This window comes from Ambystoma mexicanum, chromosome 3q (genome assembly GCF_040938575.1).
Source record: "Ambystoma mexicanum isolate Mex_15411 chromosome 3q, UKY_AmexF1_1, whole genome shotgun sequence".
NCBI lineage: Eukaryota > Metazoa > Chordata > Amphibia > Caudata > Ambystomatidae > Ambystoma > Ambystoma mexicanum.
The window spans coordinates 169,251,276-169,277,924 of NC_090926.1; the positions used below are offsets into that span (position 1 = coordinate 169,251,276).

A 26,649-nucleotide genomic window follows, 5' to 3' on the forward strand; every position below is an offset into this window, starting at 1 on the left:
ACAGTGAAGTTTTCATAATGATGAAAAAATATTAACCTGTGTTTTCATGTTGCACTGAATCATCTGTAGCATATCAAAACACTGTAATTGAAATGTGGTAATATAGGTAAACTTAAACGTAGTCATTTTTGCACCGAGTGAAGGAAAAAGGCAGTTAGCCGTGTTAGGATTGGGACCTTTGAAATGCTTATTGCATACAACTCGTTGAAATCACTCCCATACAGCCTTTTTTGTAGTAAACATGTAGGATTCTATATTCTGGAACCTAATTGTAGCTCATGGCACAACAGAAGATGAAGGTAGGAGAAATGACATTTTTGATGAACGGTACTTACCCACAATAGAAAGAATCACAACCACAAAGTCGAAAATGTTCCACCCAATAGTGAAGTAATAGTGTCTTAATGCAAAGAGCTTCAGCACACACTCAGTGGTGAAGAAGACAATGAAAACTAAATTAATCTGGTACAGAACATTCTCCATATAGGGGCTCTGATCATCTGTTTCCACCATCATGGTCACCATGTTAAGACAGATGAGAATCATTATGAAGATGTCAAAAGCTTGTTGGGTGATGAAATCGAAGACAACGCCTTGGATCTTGTTCTGTTCAGCAGAAAAGAAAAAAGGAAACAGAGGATACATTTTAAGAAAGCAGAATGTTAAGGATAAGGGAAATAGCAGTTTACTGTGAATTGAGAGAATTTATTGGATGCATACATTTTCATGTGCATCCTAGATTTCATTAAATGATCATTATTTCTTCAATGACAAGTAGGAAAGTATGCAAAACCACAAACATACTGGAGAATATTCAAGATAGCACACTACTAAAATGATTTACCCATACTAATTTACCCCAAGAATGCCACCTCACCTAAAGTGGCATGTGAAAATAAGTTGTTACTGGTTTTCACATACTGTAAAAGCTTAATGTGTCATGAAAACCATTGAACAAGAATCAGCATTTTGTACAATGTGGGTGTTTTGTTTGTGTAAGGCAGCCTAGAAGTTGGACCTCTTGCGCTTGTGCCCTTGTTTCAAATTCTCCTAGAATTACATTCCTACATATTAAGTGAGCAGCCGGTTATATCTAAGGAGTTTACATTTAATGTAATGCTATTATGCGCAGCACGCCCAAAGGCCTCAGTGCGCACATAAAATGAACAAACTCATAACATGACAGGGACTCAAAATAAGAGGCCAAATTCATATCCAATTTCCAGGTATGGTGTGTTCAGCACACGAACAGTGGAAGGTAGGACAAAGGCTTACTCAGTCCTCTGAGTTAAAGACTAATGTTTGCCTCTGAGTTAAACACTAGTGTTTTTACTGCTTTCTTGAATTGGGTAGCACAAGATATTGCACGGAGTGCATGTGCAAGATTGTTCTAGAGAAACGGCGTGCAAACATCAAAACTTGTGCAATAGTCTCAACCTGGGAGCATCTGTAAGTCAGTCGGGTAGGTAGCGTGAAGTGTTTCTGAACCGATATTTGTGGGTCAATGTGATAATTTTATGTGAGATTCTCTGCGCGACAGGCAGCCAATGAAGAGACTTTACGGCTTCCGATACGTGCTGCCCAGCATCTGGATGGCACTTACTGCACCATTTTGAATAATCTGCAATGTGTTCATATTGGTCAATGATGTGACTGCCAACAAACTGTTGCAGTAGTCTACGTTTTTAATTGACATGGGCGCAGGCCAAGAATGATCTGTTTTTGGCTGACAAGTAAGCACTGATCTGTTTCAGAAGTTTAATGGTGTAAGCACATGAAGTCCGTAGATACGCGATATGTCTTGTCCTTGATAGATGAGAGTTCAAGTACACTCCAAGTTTTTTTCACAGAAGAGGCTACTCGCATAGTGCACTTAGCAATCTTAAATTGACTATACCATGACTCCAACTTCTTTATTTGAAGACCTGACCCTACAATCAGCAACTCAGTCTTCTTGTCATTCAAAGCCAAGGAGTTCATAGATATCAAAGATTGAATCATAATGTAGGTCTGATTTATGTATTTTAGATCCCGGTCATAGTCACAGAGAATTCAAAGATTATCTGGGTGTCATCTGTGTAGTTCGTATAAATTGACCCCAAAGCTGTCCAAGACATCAAACAATGGACATGGATATACGTGAAACAATGTCGGAAAGAGGCAAGATCCCTGTGGAACCCCACACAACAGTGGGACAGGGTGAGCCTTACATTCTCTGATTGAGACTCTGGCTGACTGAGGGCCAAGAAGAGATACTGTATTGTGCTTTCAGAATTAGGTAGATTTGGGCCCGTGTATCTCACTTGCAGAAACATACTTGAGCATAATCTGTGCTACCAAGAACTATTTCCTGAAAAACAGATACTTTTGCCTATTGCAGATTATAAATGACCCTGATTAAAGAATACGAATGGAAACAAAGTTCCTGTTAATTTGTGTCCATTAACAATTTTTTAGCTATATTATAACAGAGGATCCTTCCCATAACCCTTCTTGCACATTTACTCCCCATTATCCAGCAGCTGTTTATTAAATTGCTTCTTCTACTGGAAAACAGTAAGTGTGTATTTTATTATGCTTACACTTAAAAAAGAATTACATTTTTTCTGACTTGCATTTGTAATATTTTAGTTCATTTAGCTTAAATAGTGCATCTTTTCAATTAAAATGTAATTTAACATTTTGTGAAACCTTCTCGCTGACTGGTTGCTTGACAGTACCAACAAGGTGCTAGGACAGATGCATTCTCACACCTGGGATACCCACAACATGCCAAGTTATGCAGGTCCATATGCCCACTTGTTAATGTGTATTCAGCTATCAGCAAACGTGGGTATTCCAGTCCCTGCAAAGGCTATGCAGACTTGAGCTCCTATTTTCAAAGCTGCATACATTAAGACAGCGAAGTCTTTAGTGCTTTGTAAGTTGGTTGGCTGGTTCAGGTAAGCATTCCTTTTATGCAGGCAACCTATCTAAATTGTTTTGCTCGCCTGACCTAGTACTCTTTCTTTGGATTGGATTTTGAGAATTTCCCTGGCTTTGATCAAGCTCACTACTTCGATTTTAGTACGGCTGTAGATATGACGTTTATTTCCTGCTCTTCAGTTTTCTGACCTCCGACTATTTGAGACTGCCTTTCTATCCATTGGGACCTTTTAGGGAATATCGATATAAATATTCATGAATTTAAGCTCCAATACATTTTTCAAATAGCATACATCTGGCTTGCAGTTTTCTTTGTACATATGTTGGGTACAGAAACTACCATTTTGACTCCAAGTGATGACACAAACCTTCTCCAATCGCCTTTCTCTTGTATGAGATCACTGTACAGTGCTGTTAGGGTGGAAGTCCATTTTTAGGGGTTCCGCTAACCCTTTTCAGGTTCTCTTAAATCATTTGACATTCTTACTCTCTCATATTATTTGGATCTCAGACCGATTTCCGTTGTCAGAGCGACTTCTAAAGTCCCTCTGCTACTGCAACTCTTTGTATGCATACCATTTTTGCAGAAGGGTTATTATATACCATCTTAAAATGTTTTTGGGTAGTAGGCTTGTAGTAGCTGTAATTTAGCTTTGGCTTCACAAGCGGCACAATCAGAGTTACCCAGCCCTAGAGATACTCACACCAAAAACAATTATAGGGAGTACACATACTCCCGAAAAATAGGAAACAATGGACACATAGGAATCTGACCCCTTCCTCCACCCATACAGCTTCAAGGATACGATTGGATCAGAGCTCTACTAATTAGGCATTTTAATTTAATCTACCGTTGATGCCACCTGATCTGAAGAGAAACTCTAAGGGTACAATGTATCTTTTTCAACTGTCATAACTTACTAGGTGCAAAGGTGCATGTATTACAAAACAATATACGGTTTATTTTTCCTCACACAAAAAAATACCCCGATTAGAAATGGAATTACTGTTTTAGTCCCTAAAAAATAATTTCACTCTCAAATGAAAAAAAACAGAGTAAAATACTCCTACTTGAAAATCTTATCAAGAGCACTGGATTTACCATGCACCTTTTTAGTAACCACTGGGGTACTTATGTTTTTGTTTTATTTCTACCCTCAGCCATTTTGTTTCTTGGGCTTCTTTTGTTCAGGGGAACCACGAGGCAGTCTGTGGTGAACACACAGTCCCAGCCATGCACGTTCCTGACCCTGGGCAGGCTTTCGCACTTCCATGGGGAGCGGGGGGGTCTTGGGTGTTTGATGGCTTTTGGGGCCAACCTGGTTGGCTGGCCAACAAAAACTTTGTTTTAAAACCACTCGAGATATTGGTGTGCTGGTCTAAGTCAGCCCCTGTGAGTGTGGGTACATATAGGGGAGATCCTGTTCCTGTCCGCAATTGTGCCGTATTTTGGGTTGGTGAGCCATACTGGAGGATTATTCATAGGATCAGCCATTGTTTCATTTTTGGGAAAAGATTTGGCCATACTGGCTGAACCTTGTGTCCTGGGATAAGCTCAAGTCCTGGTTTTCAGCTGCTACGTGTCTTTCCTGGACCTTCCTCATCCTCTCGTCAGTTCTCGTCGTGTGCTCGGGGCAGTGGCTTCCATCTTGGAACTGTGTCCAAGCCGTTATATTGTCACTTCCTGCCATTTACTGTGCTTGGTGTTGGAAACTGCCATTGCCTGGAAGGGTACTGATACTGCAAAACACAGCCTCATCTGCTCCTCTGCACCGTCCTCAGTTGGCTCCACGCTGGGACTGTTTCTGTTGGGATGCTGCCTTCCTTTGCTCGTGAAGACACCAAAACCTGTCTTTGTTGGGTCCATACTCTTGGAGCCACCTCCATTGCTGCTTTCGTTTCTTAATAGTGGATCCCACTTTTAGGAAAATAAATCTTGTTCTTTTGGGCCATCAGGGTCACCGTTGGCTCAGGGTTCATGTGCCTGCGTGACCACAACCTTCATTTTGACCTGTAAAAGACTACTTGTACTTAGCAGGTTGTTTTGCCAAGGCCTAACCATATTTTCCCTGTGGTAGAAGATCTCTGCGGGTATTTATTTATTTATTGGGCATTTATAACAATTTCTAACTCTTCAAACTGCACTTTCATGTTGACTTGCATTGGGTGTAAATCCATCTGGACTGCATCTTCAGTCTCCAGCCTAGCCCTGGATCTCTCCAAGTGTGTGTTCTCTGGGGTGCCATGGGGTTGCTTGCAGCCATCTCTGCACATGTGGAGAGAAATAACCAGCTTTTTGCTACTAAACTTCTGAGTCCATGGAGTTTAGGTCCAAAGACTACAATTTTAGCCTGTGTTCCTGATTTTCTCTGCATTTTAAAGTCCTGCATCACATTCATACATTAGGGAAGGAACAAGTTACTTACCTGTAACTCCTGTTCCACAGCATTGGTACTGTTCATGGATTCACATGCTCTTGAATATTCCAGTCATCAGGCTGGGAATCCTTAGTAACATCAAAGCAGTTTACCTTCACATTTTTTAAACTGCTTGTCACTGTAGTATCTATTACAGTCATTTTGGGTCATACTGCCCACAGCCAATTAGACAGTTCTCCTTAGCTCCACCCCAGTGGCCATCTTCAAATTTGGCAGTGCACACAGTGTGGCAAAATGAGCCAAGAAGAACCAGAGAATGGGGAAGTAGGGAGGGTCGTATGTGAATCCATGAAAGATACCAATGCTGGAGAACAGGAGTTACAGGTTAAGTAACTTGTTCCTTGACCAGCATTGGATCTTTCATGTATTCACATGCTCTTGAATAATATCATACAGCAGTACATATACACAACCAAAACGGACGGAGGCACAGCTCAATAGAAGTAACCAAACTCACATCTGCAACACTCCCCTCATGCAAACAAGTTGCGAACCACTGCCGGGACGACTACCTGGAATCCCTATTGATGCAGTAGAACCATGCAATGGTATGGATGGACCTACATGTGGCTGCCTTGCTGATGTTGAGCAGGGACAGGAACACTGTAGTAGAAGCCAAGGGTCTCGTTGAGAGTGCTCCTGGTCTTCCTGGAAGGGGCGCGCTGGCCAGACAATGGCAGTGGGAAATGCACGCTGAAAGCCACCATGCAATTGAAGACTTTGAAAGGGCAGAGCCCTTGCAGACAGGTCTAAAGGCAACAAACAGTTGTGACGACTTTCAGAACTCCTTTGTACGAGCCACATATAACTTGAGGGCCCAGGTGACATGTAGACAGTGAAGGGATCGCTCCGTCGGGAAACAAAGGAGAGCCAAAGAATACTGGTAAAATCAAGGGTTCATTAAGATGGAAAGAAGAAGGACCCTTCGGCATGAAGGAAGGGTTTGTGCAAGTACCACCTTAGACTGGCGAAAACTCAAGAAGGAAGGTTTCAACTCGCCCACAAACCTGGCGGAAGTAATGGCAACAAGAAACGCAGTTTACCAGGACAGACACTTCAGGGAGGCTCTGAGGAGAGGCTCGAAGGGTGGGCCCATTAGCTTTGAGAGGACTATATTTAGTTCCCAAGCTGGAGCAGGAGCTCAAACGGATGGAAAAGTGAAAAACAGTCCCTCGAGGAATTCTTTAACTAATCTCTGATACCAGAGGAAAGGTTTGCTGGTGGCACGCATGTAGCACGAGAAGGCTGCTAAATGCACCTTGCCTAGTTCTACCAACTACAGGAAGTATGACTTGTGCAGTCTGAATGTGTAATGGATTTAGTTGCTGAGTTGCACACCATACGGTAAAGCGTTTTCACTTGCTTTTGTAGCAGGATAACGTGAATGCTTCTCTTGCCCTGGCTAGGATCCTCTTGCATTCTGGGGCTAGCGGAATGCACCCAAACTCTAAAGCTGTAGGAACCAGGCAGGCAAGTGGAGGGATGCAGGGTCATGGTGTCGAACTGACCAGCCGTCTCTGAAGAGTAAGTCTGGGATCGGGGCTAATTGATGAATGGAACCACTGACAGGTGAAGCAGGTTTGAGTACCAAATTTGCCACGGACAGACTGGGGCCACCAGGATCATCATACAGCAGCTAGTTTGAGTGTACTGATAACACAATGTAGCAGAGGGATCGGGGGAAAAGCGTAAAGGAACAGTCCTTCCCATTGGAATGGGAACACATCCCCCATGCTCCCTTGTTGGTGAAACCGACTCGCAAACTTGTTACATTTCTTGTTGGTCGCTGTATCAAACTGGTCGATCTCTGGCCATCCCCACTTGGAGAAGAGAACTTTGGTGAAGTTCCCATTTGTGGCATGACCTGAGTTCCCTGCTAAGCAAACCCACAATCGTATTGTGGACCCCTGGCAGATGGAAAGGAATCAGAAACATTTTGTGCATGAGCATCCATTTCCGTAGACAGAATCGGAGAGCGGATCTCACCCTGCTTGCGGTTATAGAACATGGTGGTGGTGTTGTCTGTGAAGATGTGAACCACCTTGTTTTGTAGCTTAAGTATGAAGGATTTCAGGGCCCAGAATACTGTCCATCACGCAAGAACATTGATGTGCAGGACTTTTTCTTCTGTAAGCCAAATTCTTCCCACGTGGAATTCTCCCATGTGAGCTCCTCAACCCTATAGGGCGGCCACTTTGGTCACTGAAGCTTGATGTGTCGTAAGACAAAAGGATACTCACTGAGTGAGATTGTGCTGACAGGTCTACCATTGGACAGCTCGGCGGAAAGTTGGCGTGAGGCGAAGCTCGTCTTCCCAAGACCCCGATATCTGTTGCCACCAGGTGTCTAGGAACTCCTGAAGTGGTCTCATCTGGAGCCTACAGTGCAGGAATAACACGACGCAAGATGACATCCCCACGAGGGACTTGTGGGAGCGTATTGTCTTCACCCTCTCTTCTGAAGGCCTGACATATGCAAGAGGGTTGAAATGTGAGCCCAAGAATAGAGAGTCTTGAGTTGGATGCAAGCATGACTTTGCAACATTCCCTGAGAACCCCAAGGATGTCAGACACTGTATAGTATTCTCGGTTTTCACGTTGGTAGTGTTAGAGATGGGAACGCGCATCAATCATTCCCTAGATATGGGTGAACATGGGCACCTGAACAACTGTGGAGGGCTGCCACTGGAGCTAGGCACTTCGTGAAGACTCTTGGGGCAGATTTCAACCCGAAAAGTAGGGCTTTGAACTGGTAGTGTATGCCCTGGAACCGGAGAAACGCCTGATGAATGTGGATGTGAAAGTAAGCATCCTCTAGGGTCTAGAGATGTGAGGAAATCCCCCTTTTCCAGTTCGTCTAGGATGTGTTGCCGCATTACCATGCAGAACTTTTGAGACTTCAGGAATTTGTTTAACCGGCTGCGGTCCAGTATAGGTGTCCATCCCTCCTGAATTTTTTCTTACCAGAAAGTATCTGGAGTATACTCCGGAGGCGCAGAGGTACAGCGTCGAACACTCTTTTTTTTTTTTTTAGGAGGGACCATATTTCTTGAAGGAGCCATGCTTGGTGTTTTTCTGCCTTTGGGACAGGGGATGGGGGATTAATGGGTATTTCCCCAAGAATTCCAGGATATGGCGCTGTTGGATGATGGACAACACCTATTTGTCAGTGGTGATGTTCTTTCACTGTGCGGCGAAGTTTGCAAGTCACCCCCTTACTGGGGCGCTGAAGTCGGCAGTGGGTTTGGTGGCCTGGTCAGGCCTGTTCTGGGGGTTGACTTGAGGACAAGCGTCTGCGTCTTCGCTGGTTTCCTCTGTAGGGCTCAGATTCTCCCTTATAATCCTTGTGGGTGGTGCCAGTGCAGGATGTTTGTGGGTGGTAGGAGGACCTGTAGTCTCTCGAAGTCCTGGAAAACCTCATTTTCCCTGATCGAAAGCATTGGCGATGTTGTTGTAACGAGCCAAGTAAACAGGCTGTTTACGTGTCGGCTTTGATGGCTTGTGCGGTTTTCATCAACCTTCTTTCCAAAGAGGTAGACGACGTCAAAAGGCATATCAACTACCTTTGACTAGACTTTGGGACAAAAGAATCATAGCTTTAAACCACCCCTGGCGGCATAACACTGCCCTACTGCTCATCTGGTGGAACCCAGTATCCGCTATGTCCACAGCAACTGAGATGGCGTGGTCTGACGCTGCTTCCCCTTCATGTAGCAATGTGAGTGCTTCATCCTGTTTGTCATCAGGTAGAAACTCGAGTATTGGTCCTAGTTTGTACCAGAGTTCACGGTCAAGTGAGTTTACCGCCTGGATGGTTGTCACAGCTGTTGTGATGATTCTCTTGCCAAAGGCGTCAAACTGTCTTCCCTCCTTGTCTGAAAGCCTCATTTAGGGAGAGGAGAGGTTGGCAGAACTATTACGAGCTGCTGCAGAAATGTCCGAGTCCGGGCAGGGTTGTGTGTGCTCTTAAGGGGCACCGAGAATGGGCTTCTCATGACAAGGAGGCTATCCTCCAGGATATCTTCCAGTACTGAAATGGCCACCATTTATTTCCTGGAAGATTACTGTTGTGGGTAAAGGGAACCCTACTTGTTCTGTTTAGGTAGAAGATCAAAAAGCTTCCAGCCTGTGTTATGATGGCATGGAAGGAGCCAGTCTCATCTGGGGACGAACCTCTTGGTGGTAGGTCTGCTGGCTCACTGTCACCTGGCACCAGGTCTTCAAATTAGTTTGTAGAGGGGGTGCCTGGGGAACCATCGGATGGCTAGTCGTGTCAGGGTCAGTATCTGTGCAGGTGACCGGTGTTAATGGTGGAGCTCCTCGAAGAGGTCCCGAGGGTGGGGGAGGAAGTAGGCCTTCCCTTGTAGGGAACTCACAGGCTTGCACTGTAGGCAATGGAGCTCTGAAACTAGTGTCTGTAGCGTGATAGTACATCTATTGACATCTCTCGTGTCAGAAGGTATGCATTTTGGGACAGGAGGCATTGGAGAAGTTTGTGGTGCCACTGGAGGATGGGGGTGGTCTCTTGAGGTAGAAGAAGGCATTGTTTTGGTGGAACTGGTGAAGGCATGTTAATAGCTTCTTCTCCTTCGTTGCCTGAAGAAACCACCTCTGGAACCTCCATGTCCGAATCAGTCCCCTGTAGCAATTGTGCAGGAGGGGCCATGGATGGACAAGGAACTAAATGCGGTGCATAAGGAGCCAGTGAAAAGAGTGGCTGAGCACAAATGGCCTAAGGTGGTAGGATAGCAGGGACGGGACATCTCTGTCCACAGAAACTCCCTTTGGGAACGTGGAGACCAAGGGCCTCCGTACCGGCACCGTTGACGAATACGTGCTTGGCAATGGTGTATGCCTGGATGGCAATGACGTTGCAGATTTTCTCGTTGACAAAGTACTTGATGGAACAGAAGTGGTTTTACTAGTTGACGTAGTTGCCTTGGTCGTCGATGGGTTGGCCGTCAACCAAGAGGATTTTGGCGTCGACGAGGATTTGCACCAACTGTGTGTCTTGGGCGGGGTCATCGACTATGTTAGGGAGAATTCTCTCTTTAGGCTGAATTTCCTAACCTAGTGAGTCCCCCAGCAGCTTTGCTGGATTTCTGGAGTTTGTTTTTTTCTCCTGTCAAGAGTGAGACTCTTTTTCTCCCACTCTTGGACATGATTTATGGTGTTCCTTTGACTGTTAATGTGTTTTCTGGGCTATGGGGTCCTTTACTCCATAGGGTCTCATGTGTTTTTACTATGTGTGTTACACAGCACCCTCCGTGCAGTAACACAGGGGTGTCATAGTGACACCCCACCATAGACTCCATACCCTGGGACTGACTACTGTCTCCCAGGGCATGTAAAGTCACTATTGGCTTTACTAGTCCCAAATTATTAACAGAAACCGGTACAAACCATCATATTGTGGACGTACTTGTCGGGGCAATCCGATTGCCCCGGGGTCTGTAATTATTTAATTCTCTTTGCCTCGAACATACCGCCGGTTTATTTATTTAATAATAATTTGCTGGTTGGTATTTTTTGCCAGGACTCGATTCTAAAATGGCGTTTGTGTTCTCTTCTGCGGCTCCAACCCAAGTCGAGCCCTTTGTTCCACTTTTTGGCGGGCTTTTCCACAGAAGCCCCCAAAAGTGGTGCCACTCTGTCTGGGTACCACACGGGATGTGGGAGGGGGTTTAGGCACCATGGACTGAGTTACCTTGGTAACTCAAGTCGCACTCTTGTGAGATTGGCCCAAGTGGTGAGCCGGCCGGCTCACAATTTAGCATGTTTGATTGACAGCTAGGCTGAGTGAATGGGGGTATGCTGCATAAAAGCAGGGCTTTGGGGACTGGAACTTCAGAAGTCGCCACAGGACCTGAGAATCCGACGAGGGAGAAGCTGAGCCGACCTACCACGACGACACCACCGGGGGAGCCCTGCAGAACCGACTCACCACTTCCCGACGACAGAGAAGATCTCCCGGCTGGAGAGGCTTCTTCCCCTGACTGGTGGGCACAACCAGTTTACCTTCTTTTCTTCGCACCCCAGACCGGTTTGTGGTCGAACTGCCCGTGCCAAGCACCCCGGCGGCCGGATAGCCACTTACCCCTGAACCGCGAATCAACAGACCGCTCCTTGTACCTGAGAAACTCTGCGGCTGGTTTCTTCCCTGGCAGTGCAACAGACTCCGGTCTTCCTCCACGACGAGACCCTCTCTTCCCCCGACGAAGCACCGACTTGCATCCGCTGCCAGGAACAACTGCCCCCGCTGGAGTATTCTCACCACTTTAAGATACCGTGTCCGCCAGGCCTCCCTTTCTAAAGATTGCTACAAGGTAATAATAACCCCTTAACCTTCTGGACTGGGCTGGCCGCCTTGACCCTCTAACTGGTCCCTTTCTTTGGTCCAACTCCTTTTTGAACTGTTACAAGACTTTTGTGCACTGCAACCGTGTGACCTTGGACACATTTCGTTTTGATCCTCTGAAAGCGGATCCGGCCTACTGACTCTGAATTCCCGGTGTTACTTTGCCTTCCTCTCTTGTTGTGTTCGTAAAAAAGTGCTGGGATCTGTTTCAATTTATTCTCTGCTTTTCTCTCCCTTTTTAAAACGAATTATTAGAGTGCCATCTACGTTAAGCGCTCACCGCTGTCTGAAAATAAGTGGGGCTTTACTTAAGTCTTGTCTAATATTCTTTTAAGGGAGTGTATAACTTTTAGTGACCGTGTTTTTGAATTGCTTACAATTAGTGCCTGTGTGTTTTTCTAGATGTGGTTTTAAATAAATAATTATATCTCTTTTACACCAAGCCCTGGTCAGTGTTTACTTGTTCTATTGTGTTCTCTTGACCTATTGTGAATGCTCTGTATACTGCCTAACTCTTCTTGAGGGAAGTCTGACTGCTCAGCCACAGCTACCAAGTGAATCTGTGTGGTACAGACTGCTACCAAGTGGGTTTATTGCCAAACACCTGTAGTCCTAAATCTTTTGCAGTGGTCCCAGAGGGAACTGCACAGGTTTCTGCATAACAGACGATGATGCTGTTGATTATCGATTGTAGTCGTGTACGAGCATCGCCTTTCTAAAGAGTGTTTGGATAACGAAACAGTCGACGAAGGCCTTCTCAGCGCCAAAGTAGTCAACAAGATGATTTTAGGCTTAGATGGAGATGTCAATGATATAGTCGGTGAGGGAGCAGCCTGAGCATGCGCTCCATGTCCCTTCTTTGCTTTCTTCCTCCGGGAAGATTCCTCATGGGACCTCAACCTCTTTGAAGAGGGAGTGCACTATAGGGGTCTGCTGTGCCTGGCAGAGGCATAACTACGGGCATAGGCCGAGTCAGAGGCCCGGCCACCTTCATCCAACCAGGCCACTAACCTGCAGTGGCAGTCCTTGTGGGTCTTGGATGAGAACGACTGGCAGATGGCACAGTTGTTCAAGTCGTGGTCCTGATACAGAATGGATAGGGGCTGACCATGATGATCCTCAACATAAATGTTTTTCAGATTACATGTCGGGCAGGCCTCAAAAAGGCTTTTATTTCTTGTGTCTGTCATCTTAACAGACTCCTGAAGGCCTCAGATGGAAGATTTGAACTCTGCAGGCAATGGAATGGGCCCAGACTTCAATGTCATATGTCAGAAGCTATGCAGAACCAAACCAGAAGATTTTGATGGAACAAATGATCAAAAATAGAAAACAATTGTCGAAATAGTAGAAGAGAGAATTCTCAAGGACTCCAAAAATTAACATGGTCATAAATTTGAAGATGGCAACAGGGGTGGAGCTAAGGAGACCTATCTAATTGGCTGTGTGCAGTGTGACTCAAATTACTGTAATACTACAGTGACGAGCAGTTTAAAAAATGTAAAGGTAAACCGCTTTAATGTTACAGAGGATTCCCAGCCTGACAACAGGGAATATTAAAGAGCATGTGAATCCATGAAGCATCCAATGCTGGAGAATGCTTTGTTACTTTGTTTCACCTGTGATTACTAGTGTATCCTCGTCTGCCCTAAGAATGTAATGAGTGCTAGTGACTGACACTACCAATTTGATTTATCATGATCTTATCTAGTGCTCCCGACTAATTGCATTTCGAAAATCCTGCCTTACAATCCTGCCATTGAGTTGTCTTTCTACTATGTGTCTCGTGTTGCTCGATTTATATCTCTGCTTTCATTAAGAATGTAATGAGTCCTTGTGACTGGTACTCTAAACCTTGACTAATCTTGACTTTTTGGTTTCAGGTTTTAAATTGTAACCCCTTTTCTCTCGTCTCTAGCTCTTTATATTTACTCTGTAGTGCACAAATCAACGGTCCTACATGCTTGTGGGGCAGGAATACTGTAGTCAATGTTTGTGTGACAATTTGGGTGCTAATCAGAACTGTGTAATGCAATGTTTCACTACGTTAATGTTGCCATGTCTCTTCTCCCTTTTTAGAAAATATATGTAGGACCAATCACCAGATAGTGCCTTCAGCCGTTAGCAGTAAAGGTGTGAACTGTCACAAATGTTGACATTTACACTTTTTTTTAATACATAGCATAGCCCAGGGGTTTGCATTCATTGGCTCACCTGATGTTTCAGATTGCAATTTCCATCAGCCCTAGCTAGAATAGTCCATAGTGAGTGATCACGAGAGCCGCAGGTTCCAAACTCCTGAACTAGCTCCATCTCGTCTTGTATGCCTGTGGTACTTCGATTAAATGTACATTTCTACATGTTATTTTTCAGTATACCAGTGTATACTGATATTTAATTCATATAGAACAGCAAGTATTTCAGTATATCAATTTTGGATGTTTTCTTTTGTTACTATGAGCTCACTGTTCATCCATACAAGCCTTGCTTCTGTCGTGATTTTGGACCTTGAATTGCTGAGATCAATCTTTTAGATGTAATTTGGCAATGATTAAAGCAAACCCTCAGGACAAAAACTTGCATTTGAAGTTTTGGACAGCACAATATTAGTTTCCTATGCAGGAGCTTTCAAATAGGACATTTTTTATGTAATCCTCTTGGAAATTCCTGCAGTGCATAAGGTTTTAAAGAAAAAACAGTAACAACTGACCTGGCCTTTTTCTCAACATTAACATTTGGGACAAATGAATTAAGATTAGTGTTGGAGACCGCTTAGAGTCTTATATAAAGGACCATTGGGTTGAATGTTGGACTTTGAATGAGATTTATTCACAACATTGTTTAAAGCAATATAACCTTGTCATATATCATCATTACATTTATTTTTTTAAATACAACAACATATTTTGAATGGCCCTATTGTTTGCGGCCTGACAAGACTTTATGGATTAGGATTTCTACTAATTTACCTGTTAGAATGCCATGTTTGTTGAATTATTTAAATGTATATAGGGGTGGGGGCAGGGGGTAATAAGGGGTCAGGAGGGGGTTAGAGAGGAGATAGAAGCGCATGGAAATGGGAGATTTGGGCTCAACCCCCCCAAATAAAAATAATAATAAAAATAATTTTAAAAAAAATCAGTATTTTCCTTTAAAAAAAGTCAATAAAAAAGTATTATTTGACATTTCATTCGATAACATCACATAGATCCATCAAAACCCTATATAGCCAGTACAGGAGAAGAGGATAACTGAAGGATTGCTGCAGAAGAAGTGTTGAGTCGACTTAAAATACTTCAGAGTGTGAGGTACTATCATCCCTCATGGATTGCGCAGCAGGAGACTGTTCATTCCAGAAAGGTGGCTTGTTGCTTGTTTTAAGTCGAAGCGAAGGCCTCCTGCTATTTGTTTGCCCTTGTTGAAAACCCTTTCGCTTTTGTTCCTAAAAAGCAAAAACCCCTTTAAATTGCCACCTTGGTCTTTGTGTCTCATTTATCCCCTCTGCTTTGTGACAGCATTTATCCAGAGACTGTGCCATAGCCCACAACCCTATGAAGCCCAGAGCTGTTTTATTCAGTTTTTTTATTGAGAGTAGGCGTAGGACCATGCGATAGGAATTGCTTAGGTATTGCAGAAAAGAATTTTGTTTTGATGGTTTGGGTCTTTTAAATATTTCAAAGAAGGTAGCAGGCGCTCCTCTCCAGAAAGAACATGGCATGATAACCTGTTCTCAGATGAGAGTTTGCAGCACACGCTTTTTGCTCACTGTACCTGTCACAGATGCGAAATATCTATTTGCATATTAGTCTTTGTCCCGCCCACATGGGCAGTCCAGCACCGAAATGCTATGGCAATTCCTCTCTGAACAAGAGTACTAAAAGCAACCCCATACACGTGTTTCAGCCTTGTTGGGCCTCATCAGTGAGGTGAAGCTTTGTCTCTCTGAGCACAGTGAGCAGGGAGTCCACGTCTGGTTGCCCCCAGGTAACTCAGAGTGACCAACCCCAAGTTCCGTGCAAACATTTCAAAGAAGGTAGCAGGCACTTCTCTCCAGAAAGAACATGGCATGATAACCTGTTCTGAGATGAGAGTTTGCAGCAGACGCTTTTTGCTCACTGTACCTTTCACAGATGGGAAATATGCATCTTATAGATATGTAGCACAGTAGAAGAGATCACCATATCTTGAAGGTGTTTCTCTGATGAACTTTAAATGCTTTGTGGATCCAAATCTGGGTCTTTGATTCTCCTTTTGTTCGATCAGGAAATATGTGGAATAAAGTCCTTGGTTCATTACTTCAACTGGCCTTAACTTGTTTGGATTACTTGTAAGGAATTGCTCTAGTGCTCAACGCTCACATTTTTAACTAAGCCACTTTTTCACTAAAGATAACCAAACGGGCTTTCCCTGAAATATGTGTGAATTACTTTGAGAAATTCTGTAGCTGTTCTTCTGATGCCATCAATCAATGAACATTATGCTATCCATAAACACTCCCTTTCACAAGGTTTATTGTCAATTGGAGTGGCCAGAAGGTAGATTGGGCCTGCTTTGCTTGGACTAGGTACCTCCAGAATAGGATTGTGCTCTACTCGCACATTGGGAGGTTATCCTCTTTGTGACTTCTATGACAGACATTAAAATGTAGATGGCAGGTGAAAGGAATGAAACTTCAGATCAGGCACAGCCAAACACAGGCCACGATAAGTAGATGGTGCTTAGGGCTCCCACTGCCTTAGCAATGTCTCTTTCCATTGTGATGGTAACCCAAATCTCATCTGGTTTCAATTGTTTCAAAGAAAGTTAAACCATCAAATGGTAAGCCCGAACTCTTGAGCTGGAATTCTAGTCTAAAACCAGCTGGTTATCTTTCATTTCATTTCCTGGCAGCTTGTCAGGAGGCAGTCTTAAAATTGAACTTTCGAAAGAAGTGTGCATCCTGCCTTGCACCGGCTATTGAAGCCTTTGTTAACTCCTCCTTTTTAGCAGCTTGGGTCCCAGTCTCTATTAAAAAGGCCTGGATCACTCCTTTACTGAAGAAACCTTCTTTAGATGCCGTTATTGCCACCAATTCTAGACCCAGCACTAATGTCCCGTTCCTTGCCCGGGTGGCCTACTTACAGGTTAAAGAGTATTTAGAAACGCCCAACTTGTTCAGCTCTAAGCAGTCCGGCTTTCGGCCCTTCCATAGTTTGGAGTCGGCACTCCTAGATTGAAAGCTAATGTGTTGTCATATATGGACCAGAGACATGTGCCTTTGCTGCTATTGTTAGACTGGGCATCTGCATTTTATCTGGTTGATTTTAATGTACTGTTTAAAAGGATTTCCTCTGAGGCTTTTTTCTCTGGATTGTATCTTTCTGATCAGAGAGAGAGGCAAGAGTCTTTATTAATGGCATGTCAGTTGATCCTGCTCCCGTTCAATGCAGTGTGCCCCAGGGGTCTTGCCTCTCCCCCACTTTTATATCTTTTTATTGCCATAACTTGATTTATTGGACAATAAAGGTGTCCAATCCACCAACTATGCTGATGACACACAACTACGATTTAGACTATCTGGCAACTATGAGGAGGACGTTATAAGGAATAACACCGTCTTTGACATTATCCATAGATGGATGGCCTTACGCTCAATGAATCGAAGTCTGAGGTGTTGGTGGTTGGCTCTCATCTTAGATAAAAGAAATTGCGAGAATCTTATAAAATGTTTAATATAGCTGGCTGTGAAATTAAGACTTTATCTACAGTCCAGACCCTTGGCAACTACTTTGATTCCTCTGTATAAACGAAGGATCATGTCAATTTTGTATTATCTTCTTGTGTGTATTATTTGATTCGGCCACTTGTTTCTTTAGGTAATAGTGCCACTCTACCAAGGGCTACAATAGGAGCGAGAATTGATTATTGTGGAAGCCTTCTAGTTATTATAACCGATTACTAACTTTCTAGGCTCCAGGTGACACACAATCATGCGGTCAGGGTTGTATCTGGCCTTAAGTACAGGAATCCCATGCTGGTACCCTGGCAGTCCTTGCATTGGCTACCTGTGAGGGAATGCCATAAACGTAAGCTGCTAGCAATCACACACAAGTCCTCTATACCTTAAACAAAGACAGTGTATCAAACAAAATACACATACTCTCAAATCAAGCAATAGCAATTTACTTGCGGTACCATGTGTGAAGTCGGATCAAACTGGTAAACGGTCATTCGACTACCTTGGCCTAGTGTAGTGGAATGGTTTTCCTAACACTCTTCGATAGGAGACTTCCATTGTAGTTTTTAAGCAAAAGCTGAAAACGTTTTGCTTTATATAATCTGCCTGCTCCAACTTGATCCATGTGCCCGATTGTATCCCCTGGTCTTAACTCTGTATTTCATTTTTTTAATCTGCTTTTATATTTGCTCTTGTGCATTTGCATTTTATTAGATATGCGTTATGTCCTTCAAGTCCCTCTCCCTTGTTATTTGTATTTGTTGATGGTGCCCATTAACCTTCAGGGTTAAGGCGTGTTATAAATGCTTAAATAAATAAATTACTAAAATTGTGTCTTGAGAGTGCTGCATTTGAATGGTGTGGAATTGAAGTCTTGTTTTTAAAATCATTGAGCATTTCTGTAAGGAAGTCATTGTCTTGAGAGTGCGTATATTCAAATGTAAATGGGTTGCTCACATCGTTGGCTTGTACAACTGCCAGCAATAACAAAGCTCTAAAATATTGATGCTAATGTTTTTTGCTTTGCTAATAGAATTCTGATGTGAGTGTGATGATTGGTTTTGGAATTTTCCTAAAGTGACAATTTAATGTCCTCTTTTGACAGGAGTTTTTGGGATTTCTCTTTATGTGACTTTATAAGAAGTTTGAATTTCAACACACTCATAAAAATAAGATAGAACCCACAAAATAGCCTTTTTATTTGTCTGTGGCCAGTTTCGTCCGATTTGTTTATGTTATTTGCTCCATTTCTCCCTCTGCCCCATCTAATCATTTTAATAATTGCATTCCAGTCTTTCTAAAAAAGAAAATCTAATTTGGTACCAGCATGTGCTCTGGTCTCTCTAGCTGTACTATTCCAACTTCATTTGTATTTCACCGTCTCTTGATATACTCCTATACGTGTTCCTAAAATGCTCTTAAGTTAATTATTTTCTTTCACGCGTCAAGATATTCTCTCGTTTTAATGTTGTCCCCCTCAATATTTGTCCCTATACTTGTGAAGGATAGCTCTTATCCCTGCCTTTTACATGACCCCTTCAACCTACTTTGCTTGCCGTCCCCGCATTTGCTTTGAAGTATTATGTTTATCTCCCAAGTACTGCTACTATCATATCTCACCATATGTACTGAAGTGAGTTTGAGTGGTTAGCTGAGACCCCTTGTCAGAGATCACATTTCCCTCCCTTTAAATATATCTAGTCCTTTCATAAATGGCATACATATCAGTGTGTGTAGATTATCTCTGAGAAAATGGCATCAACTTGCTTCTATTCTTACTTCAGCCATTTTGTGTGTACCTTTCCTCCCAAACCAATGCATCTGATCTATAGAGATAGCATGAGATTGCTGTGTTGATCTTCTCTATTCATTGCAACCCTTATTTCAGTTTTGTAATCTTTTTTGCTCCAAATAATTTCTCCTTTGCCGTTTGTGGAGGAGAGTAAACAATCATACCATACTTTGTCCATTTCAATGTTTTAAAATCCTCAAATAGCTGGCCTTCTCTTTTCAAAGTCTTAAAATTAGTTTTGATACTCCCTATAAATCGCTGACATTTTCAGTCAGGAAGCACACATGACTTCACAGTTTTCTTAATTGTAAATCTGTTTCCGTCCCCAGCCATTTTTCATGCTTCTTACTCCATCTCTATTTTGTTAACAGAAGCACGTTTTGAAACGCACAGGTTCCTGGTCCAGGTCCGTTCATTGGCTTTGCTTAGCAGCCTGCAAGGCACTTGCAGAGCTCAGTGAACGAAGCTCAGAATGAGATAAGTGGAGAGAACCCTTGTGACGCGACGTGCGCTAGGAGGAAAGGAGCCGTGTTGTGCTGTATGGAGCCGAGAGTTAAGGCAAGGCCTGGTGAGTCGACCTAGCATGACGAGAAGGAGCTGTGAGAGAGAAGTGAGGGAGCATTGAGGGGACTGGGTGCACCGTTTCTTGGTCTCTAGCCTGCGGAGCTCCATTGTTGATCTTTGTACACAGTTTTTGCTGTTAGAGCGGTTGGGCCCAACTTCGGGCATTGAACTATTGAGGGTCCATACAGTGAGCTCACCCGATTTCGATTCCTGCCCTCTGCTCCCTCTCTCTCCCTTCATTTTTATTTTTGGTACCTTTAAGAATACTATTATCACCTTTCATATAATTTTTTATATATGAACGGACGATTGTGTTTCTGACCTTGAAACGTTTTAACAAAAGTTGCATGTGACTGCCAACATGCCAAAGAGACGTGCGGTAGGAGTTATGGCAACCCGTGCTGCGAAAAGAAGAGTGGTGGGGGAGTTGCAGCAAAAGAGCAGCGGGCTGAATTAGTTCTGTCGTCTACTTGCCTTACTGCAAAGGCTAAACTCCAAGTGGCTGCCATTAACTCGCCGCCGGTTATAGATCAGAAAAAGAAAATGGTGAACGCAACACTAAACATTTAAATGATATAGCCGTCTCTCAGGCTGGGGTGCTGCAAAAAACACCAAAAACCCCCTGTAGTTCTACACGAACATATCCTCAAAGAATAGTTAACCTGAATGGAAAAAAAGGAAACATTGAGGGGAGAAGCATTGCGTCCATGAAAATCACTGATTTTTTATACTGTACAAATGGCACACGCTGCCTTGCCAATTTTAGAAAACGTGACAATTGAAATAAGTACCGATTTGGCTAGGCAACAGTGAGAAACCTGAAGCTGTCTCCCTGACTAATCCCCGGAGATCTGTCATCCAGGTGGCCATGTCAATACACGGCCATTGCTATTGGATCCAGTTCCTGGGGGTGGACCAGTGAGGGAGGATCACCTGGATGGGGGGGGTCCTCGGGATGGGAAGTGGGACACCAATCAGTGAGACGCAATATCCCCCTTCTTAGAACACCTTTTCCCCATCCTACCACGTAGGTTATTCAAACATTGTACACACCCCCCCCCCCTTTTTCCGACACAAATACTTTCGCACATCATGAAAGACAATGGATTAACACCAAAGCCATTTACCTGACATGTCCCAATACAAAGGTCAGGCAAAGTTAGGCAATTGACCAGAATCATACAAACCCGACGGCCCTTTCCCTTCCCCACAGGGATAAAAGGTGTAGCATGAAAGCACACGACGAGCAAGGCAGACTGCACGACAAGACAGCTATCCAAACATGGCAGTTCAAGAGGAGGAGAAAGGTGGCGAGAATTGAGAGGGTGACAAGGAGAGAAGCAACCTTGCCTTTCCAACCCAGACCCGTTAAGGCTCTGTAGAAGGAATCTTAAGACCGCAAACAATCGCCAACGTGTGTTGCAGCTGATTTCGCCGGGACACAGACCATCCCTTCACGGATAACCAGGACAGAGAGAGACGCCTGTGACCGTGCAAAACACTACAGTTTCTGTACAGAAATTGGCTGAGACATCGAAATAGCACATCATAATTCTGAATCCAATACAAGTGAACACAAATAACATCATGCCCAAAAACCAAGGTCATATGAAAGCTGCCATGCCATTTACTGGTCTGAACGACACAAAGGGAGGCTATGAATCACCAGGGTGGTACAAACGTAAAACAAAGAAGTTCATAAAACAGGCCTGTATGTACGAGTACCTCGCCACCAGAAAAAGGTAGAAAACTAGGATGGGTTGCTCCAGTTAAATAGATGGAGAGCTCGGCCATGAAGGCCAAACATCAAAGGGACATAGGGTGGAATGTACAGTTCAGAGGGCTTCCTTTGACGAATTGCACCACCTTTGAGTTAACGGGGGAGGTGGAAGACCCAAATGTCATAATACGGAGTGCAGCCAAGGACCAGAGGGGTTGCTCATCCAAAAATACCATCTTTGGGAAGGGAAAAAAGGAAAACAATCAAAGAAAAATTATAAAGAAAAAGAACAAGAACGCTGCTTTATATGAAGCATCAATGCTCAACCTTGAGGCACTGTTTAAAAGAAAGGAGGCGCTCTTAGTGGTACCTGAGCAGCGAGTTCTGATTGAGGTTACTGGACAAACAGATCCTAATGCCCCCTTATCGGAAAATGGTGATCCCACTGAGACCACAGTCACCAACAATAAAGTTAAAGCACTACAAATTCGAAGCCTGTTCGGTAGCGGGAAAGAGCTGTACATCAATCGTACAAGATGACTGGAGCTGCTTCATTCTGTTATACCTTTGCGATTTATAAAAAGCAGTGACATTAAAATAGTAGATATTTGTGAAGACGTTGCTCAGGCGACTTCACTGGTTTACTTTTGTCAGGATAGTACTTTGGAATACGTTTGGCACATAGTGCCCTTGTAAACAGATTGGGCTATGAATGTGCTGAAGTGGAAACTGAAACTCTGAGGGGCAACTAATCATTTGGGGCTCAACGAAGCGGAACGAGTAGGCCGGAACAAAGGCTTGTGGTGCTGCCTTCTGAATCCAAGGCACATAACGATAGGAGGCTGAGTAAGAACTATAACCCGGGTGGCACGGGGAACGTCGGTGAGAGAACAAGCAAAGGAGGGACTGAGGCCCATTGGGAATGGTTGGCAAATCTGGTGGAGCAGAGGGGGAAGTGGCTACCCTAACAACAAAGCACTTGGACCCTTCCTTTTGTTGAACTGCAACACGCGTGGACACTTGCATCTCTGTTTGCTCAGGGGGGACTCCTGGAGCACATTGACAACTTTGGCGCCATTGAGCTCCAGGAGACATGGCATACTCAACCCTTGTGGATTGATGGGTGTCACACCCTTTCCTCTTTGGCTTGCCAGGGCCAGAGGGGTGCCCTAAGGGCGGCCTAAAATTGGGAGTAAAGAACTCACTCGGTCTCTTGCAGGTGCCGAGTGGGAACAAATATGTTGTTGCTGAAAGAGTCATTTCCTCTGGGCCTTGATAGGGCAAACGTGAAGGAATTAATCATCATTAATGTGTATGAATCCCCCCCACATACAAGGGAGAACAGTAAAGGATTAGTAAGAAAGTTAAAATGCTAATAAATAGCATTCGGGCTGGCTCTCCAGAATTCCATCAGACTTTTACTTGGAGGAGCGGGCGGAGAAGGGGGGTGTCACCAGTTGGAAATGATAGACCTGTGCACGAGAGTTAAGTTGGGCTAGGTGTTGTATCCCGCTGGTTTTGTTATGGCCAATGGAGCATTTTTCTCAGACTCTCCTCCACAGTACACCCGTGTAGGGTCTCATAGTAGTAGCATAATAGACTACATCTTCCAGGCTGGTCCCATTTTGCTCATAGCTTGCATGTGTGTCGTACAACGTGAGGAGAGGGATCGTTTTCCTCTGGTAGCCTCTCTCAAACTACCTGATCTAACTATGGGCCCGTTTCATCCTGGGATATTGAGCATTAACTCAGCACAGAATTTGATATCATGGAGCGATCACAGAGACGCAAACCAAGTGGCACTGGACCAACTAGGAGATTATTTGAGCATTTGTGGGCTCTCAGAGAGCCCCTCTCTATGGACTCTGCTAAAAACGTCAATCACCTCCCATAAGAACTGTCTAGAATAATTCCAACTAGCGCCCTGGTCAGGGTTCGAACCAATTCTTGTACTGGTACATCCACTTGCACCCTTTCGACAGATGTATTAAAGACAAAAAGAAGGAGCTGCGCTGAAATTTGAGAGCCGTAGCCATTAAGGATATAACAGCAACTGAGCATAAAATTAAGGCTAAACAACTAAAAGTGATCTATCATCGTTGGTTAAAACAACACAAATATCAGAATTAATGCAGGCGGTGGAGGGATCTGGTACACATGTACACATATTACACAATACAAACAACTCTGCTGTTTTTTGGAAAATAATTAATTCCAATAATCCACCAGCAAGTAACATCAATGGGATTGCTGAACTGGCTTGGGTAGCACGTGTGAAAGAGTTCTTTGGGCGGAAGAAATGGGGGTTATAGTGGGCACACCAACTACAGAGTGTTGGACCTTTAAGAACTGTGTTTCTGACATTTGTAGAATAATCAGTGCTTGTAAGTCATCGAGAACACCAGGACCAGAAAGGATGTGTAATTCACTGATTAAGGTGGACTGCAATTTATCGGCCCATTCATTACACTGGCTCTTTCGCTGGATTGTGCTTTCCCAGGCCATACCATTGTCTTGGAAAGACAGCATTATTTTGCCAGTGTTTAAAAGGGGGAGTTATTCAGATCCCCGTAACTATCGCCTTTTGGCAATTCTGGACGCCCCTGCAAAGATATTTGGACGTGTCCTGCTGGACGAGCCAACGGCATGCGTCGAATCTGAGAATATCCTCCCCTTCAACCAGGTGGGGTTTTGGAAGGGTCTAAATACCACCATTAATGGCCTGGCCCTAGTCACTACCATCCAACAAACCAGGTTGATCAGAAAAAATATGGTCTATGCTGCGTTTATTGATTTAAGTGCAGCATTTAACACTGTTGATAGGGAAAGGTTATGGTCCAAGTTGACAACATGGAATATTCCCTCTGGTCTCTTAAAGATGAATATCCAATTGCATGGAAATACAAGGGTTACGGTACGAATGGACCTGCAAGTCAGAACAACTGGTTGGATACACACCTATAAGGGTCTTAAACAGGGTTGTATATTGTCCCTGACCCTGTTTAACCTCTACCTTTTGGATTTAGAGGAAGCTATTCTCAGCTGTCTATACCACCAACATTAGGAAACACCCCCTTACAATGGATGGGCTATGCAGATGACTTTGTTATACTTGATCTTACTGCTGGTGGTGTGCAGATGGCCTTGATTTGGCTTAAAATGTAAACCGAATTGAATTCCTTGGTTGTAAATATCAACTAAACCAAGGTCATGATCTTTTCCCCTACCGTGAAAAAGACAAAAGCAGTGTATTGGAAGATGGGAGGGGAGGCCCTTGAACTGGTCCCTTAATACAAATATTTAGGCATCAATCTAGACTCTAAACTGAGGGGTGGAAGGCACCTCAAAATATTTACTACTCATCTCTAGGATTAGCAATGCTATAGGTTCCCTTGCACGGAAGGGTGGGGCTACTTGGTGGGTGCTGTGATTCAACTTTATTTGGCCAAAATGTGTCATACTATCTTGTATGATGCTGAAATGTGCGCCTTTGATAATCTAACATAGATAAACAAACTTGAACATAAGGTATTAAAGAAACTCCCTCGTATCCCTTCCAGTGCCCCTGCCAAACCTTTGTTTTTGGAATTCGACATTGCTCTGTTATATAAGAAATGTTGTCTTTCCTGTATAAAAATGAATTGGAAAATGAAAAACTGAGTAGGCATAAATCTCTCTATGCCGACCCTCAATGCGATGATGCTTAAAGCAGACCTTATGCTGAACAGCTGCATTGCGAAAATCACAAGAATAGCTGACAGATGGCGTGGCTAGTGCCCGAGAAAGTTGTTAGTTTGCCATACAAAACATACAAACAAATTATGAAGCCCACCTTGCTCAACTATAATCATGAACAACTCATTATAGACTTGGCAACAAAAAGTAATTCTGAAGCATTTACTGGGTACATACAGGAAAGGGTGGAATATGCTAGCTACATCAGACATTTTGTGGGTAATGCATTAGTGTAGAACTACCTCAAAATTAAGTTAAATGTAGCAAAAACCTTTGATATAACAGGAGAGTGGTCAAGTATACCTAGAGAAAGCAGATCTTGCCGCCTCTATGGCGAGGAGGAAATAAAAACTGTAAAACATCAGCTGATGGAGTGCGCCTCGCTTGTGAAGCTTAGGCAGACCGCACTAAGAGCAGCTGTTATTGATGTTAATATACAAAAGGATAAGCTGTGGCGTCCTTTTATGAATGGGAATCAAGAGGCACAGATTATACATTTTACTCTACTGGGGAGGAAAACTGCTAAGATCTTGGGTTTGGTGGCCGACTGACATTGCTGTTGCTGCTAATTGGTCAGTGGTGAAAGGAGAACTGGAGACATTTTACTGGGATATAATGTATTGTTTACTTTAAATGTGTTGTGTATGAAATGTATTAAAAGTTGATTTGTTATTAACTGTATAATACTAACAATTGTTTTTTTTTGTTTTAAAACCACAGCACATAACATTTCCTCATTTTATTTGATCATTCATGGCCATTACTCTTAGAACGTAAATTTTTTTCTCAACCCCCATTATTTTCAACAATCTTAATTACATAATTTTGTCATCCAAATGTATTGTTCTCTTGTTTACATACTGTTACTTTTTTAGCTTGCGTTCCTCAAACATACCACATTCTTCAAGCCAGTATCCTCACACTACATTAGGTCACCGGTATGTTGCTCTTTTTCCTCCCTTTTGTCCATTTTCCCCTTTCCTCCCATACAACCACTTTACATTGTGTACATAAGTTTTTCTCTGATGCTCATTGGAGTGAAGTCTCCACTTTATGAAATGCCTACAAAAAGTTCTATTTTGTTGGCAGAATTTTTTTTTTCTTAAGAATCCATTTAGTAATTAGTTTTTCAATGGTAATACTACACACACATTAGGATCAATACTCAGTATAAAAAAAGGTACACTTGCAAGATTGCATCAGTTTACCACACAATCGGTCCACAGATCATAAGGGGTGAACACTTCTCAATTAGATAAAAACATCATTAGGACCACTGGATACCTCATTTAAGGAGGCCAAAGTCAGAAACCAAATTAAAACCATATTTTAAAGAAATGTGCAGGCTAAGATAACTCTCATGACAGTTGTGCTACTAAATAGGCACACATTAGGTTATCAC

General features: G+C 43.4%; 1 protein-coding gene across 7 annotated transcripts in view; it reads right to left on the reverse strand.

Annotated features, from left to right (window-relative positions):
- The window catches only part of SCN8A (sodium voltage-gated channel alpha subunit 8), a 1,610,732-nt gene that overhangs the window by 76,110 nt on the left and 1,507,973 nt on the right, over positions 1-26,649 (reverse strand). For all 7 annotated transcript variants that reach the window (XM_069653414.1, XM_069653412.1, XM_069653417.1 and 4 more), the window contains one exon: positions 336-606. In XM_069653414.1, coding sequence (XP_069509515.1) covers positions 336-606 — 271 coding nt within the window. The remainder of the gene's footprint in view (positions 1-335; positions 607-26,649) is intronic.